The sequence below is a fragment of the Phyllostomus hastatus genome, unplaced genomic scaffold (assembly GCF_019186645.2).
Source record: "Phyllostomus hastatus isolate PE091 unplaced genomic scaffold, TTU_PhHast_1.1 phas_contig_5, whole genome shotgun sequence".
NCBI lineage: Eukaryota > Metazoa > Chordata > Mammalia > Chiroptera > Phyllostomidae > Phyllostomus > Phyllostomus hastatus.
Window position 1 is genome coordinate 5,663,205 of NW_025333897.1, and position 11,095 is coordinate 5,674,299.

The 11,095-nt window shown below is 53.7% G+C and overlaps 1 protein-coding gene across 1 annotated transcript; it reads left to right on the top strand.

Moving 5' to 3' along the window:
* The first annotated feature begins 1,373 nt into the window (after positions 1–1,373).
* SCN1B (sodium voltage-gated channel beta subunit 1) lies at positions 1,374–10,953 on the top strand. The gene is made up of 6 exons (XM_045846793.1): positions 1,374–1,775; positions 3,379–3,545; positions 4,267–4,507; positions 9,547–9,688; positions 10,177–10,248; positions 10,336–10,953. Exons 1-5 carry the CDS (start codon positions 1,736–1,738, stop codon positions 10,241–10,243), a joined length of 657 nt encoding a protein of 218 aa, XP_045702749.1. The 5' UTR covers positions 1,374–1,735; the 3' UTR covers positions 10,244–10,248; positions 10,336–10,953.
* Positions 10,954–11,095: the final 142 nt, after the last annotated feature.

Sequence of the window (11,095 nt, forward strand, 5' to 3'; positions counted from 1 at the left end):
CTTCCTGTCTATGTGCCCATGTCCTGCCCCACATCCTGGTTCCTCATGCCCAGCAGAGCTGGGCCAGGGAGTTTCCAGAACTTCATCCCACTCAGAATTGGTGGCCAGGACCTAGACAATGACCCCCAGCCAGAGACTTACTCCCACCGGGGCCTGACAGCCCAAAGCCCCCACCCTCATCCTCTCCACTAGGCAGAACCTACTCATAAGACAGGCCACCTGCCATCACTGGGCAGGATTCCAGACCCACCTGAAGCCAGGACCATGACCCTAGTGGATGGAGTGACTCAGCCTCAGTTTCTTCTCTGTGAAATGGGGATAATAATAGAACTTGCTGAAATGCATTCAGCACATCACAAAAGCTCTAGCATTGGCACTTATTCATTCATTCACTTGACAAACACTTATCAAGCACCTGCAATGTGCCAGGCACAGTTCAAGGTGCTGGAGACACTGGTGCACAGGATCAAGTTCTCACCCTGGAGGAGTTTATGTTCCTAGGTTAGAGGGACAGGCAGAGAACAGGGAAACTACCCAAAAGAAGAATACAATGTCTGGTGACAACTGCTGTGGGGGGCGGGGGAGGGAGTAAAGGAGGTCAAGTAAGGGACTGGGGAAGCAGTTTCCTTGGAATGGACTAGAGACCGGACAAAAGTGACATTGAAGCTAGAAGCTGCAGGAGCACCTGGTGTGAACCTTCCGGTTACTTGGGAGGATAGTGGCGCAGGCAAAGGGAGGAGCAAGGGCAAGGGCCCAGAGGCGGACATGAGCTTGCTCTGTTGGGAAGGCAGGGACCTGGGCAAGCAGCTTGGGAGTGGAGGGCAGAAAGAAATAGAAGATGATGTCAAAGACAAAGAAGGGGCATCCTCCTGAAAGATACCACCCAAGCCCCCAGGGCAGCCTCTCGTTTGGGTCCTGCTTCAGAGGGGTCTGGAGTATCATAGGTAGTCCTAGCCTGACCTCCAAACCCCCCACCCCTGCCCACTTGAGTTCCCCACACCTTCAGGCCTGATGCCAGGGGTACCAGAGAGAGGTTACTTGTACGTCCCTTCAAGACCCCCTAATTCCCATGGGGATGACCTCTATAACGTGAAGTCTGAAGCCCTGTCCCCAAAACACCCTCTCTGCCCCCTTGTGATTCTGGGGGTGACCTTTTCCAGACTCTAATCCTGGAGGTCCCTAGCGTCTGGAGGGGCCGGACACCCAGGCAATGCGCCCGTGCTGGGAAGCCGTGGTCCCTGCACCACTCGGAGAAGCCGGTGCAGCGGCGCCACCCGGGCCGCTGCGGCAAAGGCTAGGCGGCCGCGCCCTCCCCCCCCCCCCGCGGTGATTCATCCCGCCCCCTCCCTCTCCCTCCTCCCTCTCGGGCCGCCACCGCTGCCGCTGCAGTGCGCAGGAGAGCACTGCCCGAGCCTGAGCGCCCGAGCTGAAGGGGGTCTAGGTCGGGGCATCTGGTGGATGAGCCCGGCTGTGTGCGCCAGCGCAACAGCCCGAGCAGCGGCCGCCGCCTGCGCGGTGGGGATGCCCGGACGCCGGTCCCCGGGGCTGGGCCCCTGGCGGTAACCGGAGCGGGGGGGCCGCGCCCCCCCTCCTCCCCCCTCACTAGTCCCAGAGCCGCAGCTGCTGCGCCCGCGCGCTCCCGGGGACATCAGAACCGCCGCCGGGTCCCGCCGCCTCTCGCCTGGTTATTAATACCGGCGGCCTGGGAGAGGGGTGCAGCGCGCGCAACGCAGTCATGGGGACACTGCTGGCCTTCGTGGTCGGCACGGCGCTGGGTGAGTGCGCGGAGCCTCGAGGCGAGGGGCGCAGCGAGGCGCAATGGGGTATTGGGTTCGCGCTCGGGACCCCGGAGAGTGGGGCGAGGGCCGCTCCCGCTCATCCCCCGACCTGAGTCCCTTCAGAAGTTGTGCGCGCCGGGTGCGGAGCTTGGGGGAGGGTTGAAGGTGTGGGTGGTCCAGAGCCGACGGGAGTCCTGCTGGCACAGCTTCGTGGCTTCGGGCGTCCAGCCGGGGGCGAGGAAACGCGGAGTCAGCTGCTCCTGGAGCCCCGCAGGCTGCAATGTGACACCCACAGCCGCGGCGGGCGGGGGTGGGGGGGTGGGGAGTGGGAGGGGTGGCGGCTGCGGGAGATTGAGAAGAGAGCTGGAGAGACAGAGAGAGATGGTGGCAGGAGAGGGAAGGAGCGAGAGACACAGAAGGACCCGGAGTACTCCGGAGTGCTCCGCTGGGGGACTGGGGAGATGGAAGTAAAGGGGCGGAAAGTGATGGGAGAGATGCAGTTTGCCAGAGAGATTAAGAGAGTTCATCCGAACTGTGGAGAGAGAAAATAAAGAGAGCCAGAAAGAGATGGAGACACTGGTGGACAGGGAAAGGTGGAGAGAGAAAGAGACAGCCGAGAGCGTGTCTGAGACTGAAAAGAGAACACAGAGTGGTGGGATCTTCAGAGAGACCCCAGGAGAGATGAAGAGGGGGAGTCAGAGACAGAGTTACTTGGAGAGATTGAAAGAGACCGCAGAGGAGGAGGACAAGAAGCCCCTTAGATTAGTAGAGGAAGAGACTCAGGGACAGAGAAAAAGACCCAGAACTGGAGCTGGAAAGACACAGAATTAACTAGTGAGCTTTGGGGGTCAGGAAGGAGGCGGCAAGTAAGAATGTGGAGGAGGGACCCAAAGGCACTAGAATCCAGTGGAGGTGCAGAGGCTCTGAGGCAGAAAACAGCTTGGTGAGTTTAAAGAAGCTAACAGGAGGTGGGAGCCCAAGGGCAGAGTGAGGAGAAGTTGGGGAGGGGTGGATGACAGGAACTTGTGGCACTGGGGAGTAGGGATGGGGTGTGGGTCTGCCCTGGTTCCAGCACTCAGCTCCCTCTCTGAGGACTTGCCTTCTCCCAGCCTTCTCTGGGGCTGGCTGGTTTTGCAGAGCAATAATGGTAGAAATGACTGCCACCTTTACCTTCTAACGCAGTTGGAATTCTATACACACCACTTAGATGCTGCAGTATCCCAGCCAAGTGGCCTTCTGAAGAAGGAAGGGGTAGTTGGGCAGCACAGACTTGGAGTTACTGAGCACAGTAACAGTCCTACTGATTGGGGGCCTTCTGTGTGCCAGCCCACTGCTGGGACCTTACCAAACTCATGGAATCTGCTCAGCAGCTTCCAGAAGCAGAAATAATTGCTTTCCTCACTATCCACAGAGGAAAATTGAGGCTCAGAGCAGATGGGTGGCTTGCCAAGGGCACTCAGTGAGTGATAAGGCCAGTCTCGGTGCCCAGTTCTGTCCATTTGTTATTGAGGGGAACAGATGGTTTCCGAGGGGCCACAGGGCCAGTGACCAGCAGGTCTGGCTTGGCCGAGGGTGATGGGTGCCCCTGGTGTCTCTGCAGTGTCCTCAGCCTGGGCGGGCTGTGTGGAGGTGGACTCCGAGACAGAGGCCGTGTATGGAGAGACTTTCAAAATCCTGTGCATCTCCTGCAAGCGCCGCAGCGAGACTACTGCTGAGACCTTCACGGAGTGGACCTTCCGCCAGAAGGGCACTGAGGAGTTTGTGAAGGTGTGTGCATGTCGGTGTCTGCGTGAAGGCAGGATTGGGGTGTGGTTGTTTGCTTTCAATAATGTGCTGTTATGGATGACCTGGATTCAAGTTCCATCTCCACCACTAACCAGCTGGTGACCTTGGGCAAGTCACTGAATCTGTCCGAGCCTCAGTTTTCTCCTCTGTAAAGAGAGGATTGTCATGGTCTCTAGCTCATAGGTCTGTGTGAGGATTGATTGGGTTGACTGACCTGGCCCGTGTTTGGCACAATGTCATTGGCAGTATTTTGTACCAGCAAAAATGTTTTCGGTGGTCGTCATAGAGGAGAAGCAGAACTATTTGGACCTCAGTTACACTGTGTATATGTTGAATTATATCTGAGGAGGTACCACACACTTTTAGGGCAACTAGAAAATTGGGGTCGGCAGCAGCTGGATCACGCTGCCTCTGTCTGTGCGTGAGGTGTATATCTGGTGGCCCAGGCAGAATTGTAGAGAATCAGGGCCAGGAAGGCTGAACAGGGCCTGGGGGGCAGGTGAGAAATATGTGTAAGTGTGTGTGTCTCAGGACTAGGGGCATAATCAGGGTTTGGGGCCGGCCCAGGCATGACCCTAGCCCCTCTGCGCCCTCAGCCCCTGTGTGTGTCCATCTGCCTCTCTGTGTGTCAGGGCAAGGAACAGACTAGAGATCTAGGTGAGGGACATGGGCTCATCAGTGACCCCCCCTCCACTGCCCCCAGATCCTGCGCTATGAGAACGAGGTGCTGCAGCTGGAGGAGGATGAGCGCTTTGAGGGCCGTGTGGTATGGAATGGCAGCCGGGGCACCAGGGACCTGCAGGACCTGTCCATCTTCATCACGAATGTCACCTACAACCACTCGGGCGACTATGAGTGCCACGTCTACCGCCTGCTCTTCTTCGAAAACTACGAGTACAAAACCACCATCGTCAAAAAGATCCACGTGGACGTGGTGGACAAAGGTGAGTCAGACCCTGCCTGTCCCTGGTTCCTGCTGCCCATTGGCAGCCAGACGGAGGGACAGATGGCAGGTCAGGAAGAGCTGGCTTGGCTCCTGGGCCAGCCAACCGCCGCGGCACCATGGGGAGCGGCGCCTCTTTCCCCAGCTCCAGCTCGGGCCTCCATTCCCCTTCCACTCACAGAGATGTCCCAGTGGGGGTCTCCCATGGAAGTGATTGGTGTGAAACCTCTGCTATCTGTCTGTTCTGTCTCTGAGCCAAAGGTTGTCTTGTAGGAAACAAGATGGTAATGGTATCTACCTTTCAGGGTGTTGTCTGAGCCATTTCTCTGTTCCAGGGAGGTTGTAAGGATTGAGTGATATGCTGGTGGTGTCAGCTGTTGGCACGCCTGCCGGCAAGGCCTTGGTACATGGGGGCAGTGGTGGCAGCTCTGTTTGTCAAGAGTGTGACAGTGGGGGAAGAGACATGGGTGTGTCACCTACAGGAGTGCTTCTCCAATTCTACCTTGCACACAACTCTCCAGGAGTCTCACTAACGTGCAGATCCTGACTCAGCACATCTGGGTGGGCCCAGGGTTCATTTCTGAACAGCTGTTGAGAGAGGCCAGTGCCACAGGTCTAGGGCCGCAGTGAGCAGTGGGATCTAAGGTATTTTTGAACCGTTTCATTATTTTGGCTTCAGCTGCCTTGGATCCCTTCTCTGAACCATCTTCCAATGGATGTAAATTGGAATTTCCTGGGGCCCTATGACCCATATCGACTCAGAGAGTCAGGGTGATATCCCAGACATTGGACCACCACAAAGCTGTGGCAGAGACACCCTTCAGGGCCCGCAGCACATACACAGCATCATGGACAGTGTGCATTGTTCTTCCTTTCTCCGAGACAGGCCTCAGTGCCTGCTGTAGAGTCCCTCTGGGCTGGGGCTCTTACAGACAGGGAAGCCCAGGCTCAGGGAGGTAAGATTACATGGCCAAGGTCATAGAGCTGGGACCTGAACTGGAAGCCAACCAAGCCTGTGTGACCGCCATTTCTGTTCTTTGTATGACTCCCTGTCTTCTGCTGATAGCCAGAGCTTGCGGGTTTATTTTGATAATTAACATTTTTATGTTTATTATGAAAGTGATCTAGCAAAATTCAATGCAGGATATGTGTCTGAGAGTCTCTTTGGTGTAGGACACAGATGCTGGGTGGGCAGCCACCCACGCACATAGGAGATGGAACCCCACCCACATGAGTTGCGGGAGAGTGGAGTGGCTGTGACAAAGATGCCTCCAAACTCTGCAGCTTAAAGTCTGTGTCAATTCTGCCTCTCAAATCAGTGCTGGGGTGAGGGGTCAGGAGGGTGGGGAGGCTCCATGAGTCCATCAGGCCCCCAGGTTCTTTCCATCTTGTGGCTGTGGCCTGGCTCAGGCTACCACCCTCATCTTCATGGTGGATCCTGTGGTGGGGCTCAGGCACGCTTGTGACTCAGTATGGTCTCCCTTTTTTAACGTTATCTACGATATTGTACTACCTCCCAGAGCCTATGTTCTTAACAACATTTACCATAATGTAGAGCTTTTTATGTTGTTTTTCCAGAGCCTGGGGTTGCAGCGTTACCTACCATATTATAGTATTGCCTCTTAACATTGTCCACTATAGTATATTATACCCTGCGCTATGCTGCTTTAACATTACCGATCATACAATATTTTTGTCGTAATTCATCATACTAGAGTGTTTTTAACATTTTTAACATAACCATACTATCATATTTATATCATGACCTACCATGCTATATAGTATTTTATAGTGTATATATATAGTATTTTAAAATATCAACCTTATTCAATATTTAAAAATTTACCTGTTATACTGCAATATATTCGTCACCCACCACACTGTAGTATTTTTAGTGTTATTCATCACACAATAGTATTTCTTTCACGACCCATGATATTATTGTATTACTAGCATTGCCGGCCATGCCATATTCTTTTTTATTATAGTTCACTCTCTTACTACAGTTGCAACATTGCCTATCAGCCTGTATTGCTTCCTGGTGATTAATAACTGCCGAGGGATGAACTGAATCACTTCTGAAGGAGGGGCAGTGGGTAATGGTGGAGGGAGCTTCCCCGGCCTGGCAGAGGTGCAGAGATGGTGGGGAGCACCTGTGGCCCCCCCCGCAGCAGTGGGACTGGCAGAAGAGGACACGAAGGCTACCTCTGTTCTGGATGTGTCGGCCAAGTGGGAATGAATCAGGAGGCTTTGGCTAGAAGTAAATGATCAAGATATATTTAAAAGTCTTAGGATTTTCAAACCAGAAACAACTATACAGAACCCAGAATATTCTGAAGAAGAAAGAAAAGCTAAGAGTTCTTACAATAAAGACTGCATTAAAAAAAAATCAGCCCTGCATTCTAAACCTCTGGATTAATCTGAGATGATAATCTTCCAAGGGCCCAAGGGTCTGAATAATGGATATCAGTAGGTCTGGACACCTGAACATTCTTTTCTAAGTCCTTAAGGGGTAATCAGAGCCTTGCCTCTAAGACACATGTAGTCAGTCTGTCTCCAGTCATAACTGGAGAGTTCAAAAGTTTAAGTTCCCAGGCTAGTGAAAGCAAGAGTAGAATCATTTCCTCTGCCTTAGCCTACCTGAGTTTAGTACTTAGCAGCTTGACCACAGTGACTCTGTCTGCCGTCTTCACTCTTTCGTCAGATGTCCCCAGTGTGAGTGACACGTGTCTTGAGGTGAAGCAGTGTCTGAGGCTGGTGAGAAGTCTGGCCTGTGTGGGCATGAAGGGGCAGCACTCGGAAGGTTTGGGGTTTTTGAAGATATCAAAGATCTCCCCAGAGAAGATGCCTCTGGGCCCCTTGGTGACCCCTGTGCCTCAGTCTCTCATCTGTAATACAGGGGACTGATGGGCCTCCCTCCTGAGATATGTGTGGGTTCGTGGAGACTGCATTTGCTGTACAGCAGCTATTACAAATCTTTCTTTGGCTGTGGAAGCTTTGCAGAGCAGATAGGAGCTCAGACCTGGCAGTCAGTTACAGTTGGGATTGAATTCTGGCTCTGAGTTCAATCCTGGCTGTGCATCCTTACTCAGCCCCTTCCCCTCTCTGGGCCTTAATATCCTTGTCTGAAAAATGGGCTACAGACCTATGCCTATCACTGTCCTAATCAGGTTGGCAGAGCGGGAGATACCAGATGACTTATCCTTTTGGGCATTGAGTTCCAGAAGGAGGGTTGAGAATTCTAGTGATGTGAGCTATATCCAACACACATCATCTCAGTGTGCTTCTTAAGGTCAGCTGACGTGGGAAGCCAGGACTATTTCTATCTTTGGGGTTGTTTTGAAGAGTCATTTATGGAGATGCTCAGATAAAGAATGAAATACAGGGCCTGGCTGAGAGCACATATTCACTGCATAAGATGCATTCATGAGATTTTTTTTTAGTTTTTATTTATTTATTTTTAGAGAGGGAAGGGAGGGAGAAAGAGAGAGAGAGAAACATCAATGTGCGGTTGCTGGGGGTCATGGCCTGCAACTCAGGCATGTACCCTGACTGGGAATCGAACCTGCCACACTTTGGTTCGCAGCCCGCGCTCAATCCACTGAGCTACACCAGCCAGGGTTTATTCGTGAGATCTTTTTGAGTGAAGGAATGAAGTGTGGAACCCTGTCCCCAGCTCCTCCCGTGGGGCAGTAGGGGAGAAGCATCCGGCCCTGCACCCTCCCTCGCTCTGGCCCAGAAAGCGTTAGCGCCATCTGCACAGGTGAGGCGCGGAAAGGACGCACTGACAGGGAGGAAGACCACATGGGCACGGCAGGGACGATGAGATCCTGGCCAGCCAGATGGGACACCTGTGAAATCCAGCCCAGAATGCTGGATTTTAGTAGCCTTTGACTCTGGATCCCTGGCTAAGTGTGCTCTCATTACAGTTTAAATTTATGCTCAGTGAAGGGAAGCTGATGGTGGCAAGATCCAGTGCTGTGGAAAGATGGAGGGTTTCTGGAAAACAGCCACCAGTAGCCAACACTTAGGCTGCTGTCTGTTAGTGTATCCAAGCACATGTGGAATGTTAACTGGTGTTTCATCTGCCCAGTAACCCTGTGAGAGGGCATGAGTGTGATCACCCCTGTTTTACAGAGAGGGGATCAAGGCCCAGAGAGGGAGAGTTGCTTGTCTGAGGTCGTGTGGCTGTTAAGGAGCAGAGGCAGAATTTGAAGCCTGGCTGTCTGACCCCAAATCCCCTGCTCTTAACCACTTTGCTGTACTGCCCCAGTAGTCACAGTAATAATAATATTAATAATAGCAAATATTTTTTAGAAGATTTTATTTTTAGAGAGAGGGGAAGGAGGGAGAAAGAGGGAGAAAAACATTGATGATGTGCAAGAGAAACATGGATCGGTTGCCTCTCGTATACCCGCAGCTGGGAACCTGGCCCGCAACCCAGGTACACGCCCTGACCAAGTCAGATCTCAGGCCGACACTCAATCCACTGGATTGAAATCCACTCAATCCAGTGATCGACACTCAATCCAGTGATCGACACTCAATCGAGCTGCACCAGCCAGGGCAATGATAGCAAACATTTATTGAATGATGTCTATATGTCCAGCACTATTCTAAGGACCTTTAAAGCTTTTTAAATTCTCACAACACTCTCATGAAAGAGATTGTGAAACTGAGACCCAGAGAGGTTGAGTCACTTGCTCAAGGTCATACAACTGGCAAGTGGCAGAGCCAGGACTTGAACCTGAGCCTTCTGGTTGCAGAGCTATAGCTCTTGGGCACCTACAGCCACCTGACTGACACAGGTAAACCTTTGAGTTACACAGGGAGGCAGGGTGAGGTGACCCTGAAGTGCATCCACAGGTAGTGACTAGTAATAATGATGATTCTCGGGAAGCAGCCCATTCCCATTTGCAGACCAGGCCCAGGGAGGTCGAGCCACTTGCCCAAGCTGGGACAACGAGTTCAAGGAACACAGGCTGTCTTGCCTCCTGAGCCTGGCCTCAGCTGCCACTGACTCTTGTCTGGCCCCTGCAGCCAACAGAGACATGGCGTCCATCGTGTCTGAGATCATGATGTATGTACTCATCGTCGTGTTGACCATATGGCTTGTGGCAGAGATGGTTTATTGTTACAAGAAGATCGCTGCTGCCACGGAGGCTGCTGCTCAAGAAAATGCGTAAGAGGGGCTGGTGAGGAGGGAGGAGGCAAGCCAGGACACCCAGGACCTCCCACAGGGGAGCATGAACTGAGTGGGGAGGGGACAGGGGAGCAACCCAGGGCACCATCCGCAAGTCATCCTCGGAGGGGGGCATTTGTTGTCAGAGACCTCTCCTACCTCAGACTCTCAGCCCCCCACTTCTCTTAGCACCCAAGGTTCAGGGCCAACATCCAGTCCCCCAAAGATACAGGCATTCAGGTCCCAGTCTCTTTCTTCACCAGAACCCAGGAGTCTGAGCCCCTAGTCCCCTCCTACCTCAGACTCAGGGCTCCAGGACCCCAGCCTGGACTTCTTGTGGGTCACCAGGAGTCCAGCCCATGGTCCCCTCGTTTTTCTAACTCTAGAGCCCAGTGCACCTGGGGCAGGGACCACAACCCTCTTCAGTCTCCTGGTGGTGGGCCAGACTGAGGAGGGGGTCACTGTCTACCTGGCCTTTGCCCCCACAGCTCGGAATACCTGGCCATCACCTCAGAAAGTAAAGAGAACTGTACGGGTGTCCAGGTGGCCGAATAGCACCGGTAAGGTGGGTAGGTGGGCGGGGGCTGGTAGGCCTGGGGTGGCGTCAGTCCACTAGGTCCCTGATTCTGTCTCTCCCTCGTCTTTAGGCCCTGGGCTTCGCCTCAAGGAAGAGCCAGCCCTAATTGGGAACATCTGGGCACAGCCTACCCCCAATGGGGGTTGGCCATTCCTGGGCCTCCACAGCCTCAGAGTCCTGCCAGCGGAGCCTCCAGGGTGGGAGGGGGCAGGGGGCTTGGCTCAAACCCCTAATCCAGCCTTCTTCCTCCTGCCCACTCGCCCACTCTCACCATGCATGATGGGTAAAGCAATACTGCCGCTGCTCCCACCCTCGCTTCTGCTGCCTGTTTGAGGGGGGGGGCGGTGAGGTGGGGGCAGCAGCTCCGCACCCCTCCTCCTTGCTGATTTGCACATGTTGGCCGCTCAGACACGCACCAAGGGCCCAGCTTCTCCCTGCCCAGCAGGGTTGTGACCAGCCAGAACCGCTCAGGGCAGGGGGTTTGGGACCCACTTAAACCCTCACCGACTTTTCCCCTCCTGCTTCCTCTGGCTGGACCTGGGGTCCCTCTCCTGTGATGCACTCTTGCCCCGCCCAACTCCACCCTCTCTCACCAGCCTTGGATTGCGGCCACTTAGAAAGGGGCCCAGTCAGCCTCGTCTCTTTACACAGGTAGTTTTGTTCATGAAATAAAGATTCTTGGACTTGATTCATAGTCTCTCTCATGAGCCCAGTTATCCTCTACACCCTATCCCCAAATCCAAGAGCCTCAGTTTCCCCAGGGACCTGCCCTCCCAGGCAGGTAGAGAGGCCTCTGCACACATTCAGAGATAATGATGGGAAGGAGCAGG

What these genes read in the sequence shown, in the direction of transcription:
- SCN1B (XM_045846793.1), top strand. Translation starts at nt 1,736, where the DNA reads ATGGGGACACTGCTGGCCTTCGTGGTCGGCACGGCGCTGG. An exon ending in GCACTGAGGAGTTTGTGAAG is followed by an intron (nt 3,546 to 4,266) that starts GTGTGTGCATGT and finishes CACTGCCCCCAG; the next exon opens with ATCCTGCGCTATGAGAACGA. An exon ending in GCTGCTGCTCAAGAAAATGC is followed by an intron (nt 9,689 to 10,176) that starts GTAAGAGGGGCT and finishes TTGCCCCCACAG; the next exon opens with CTCGGAATACCTGGCCATCA.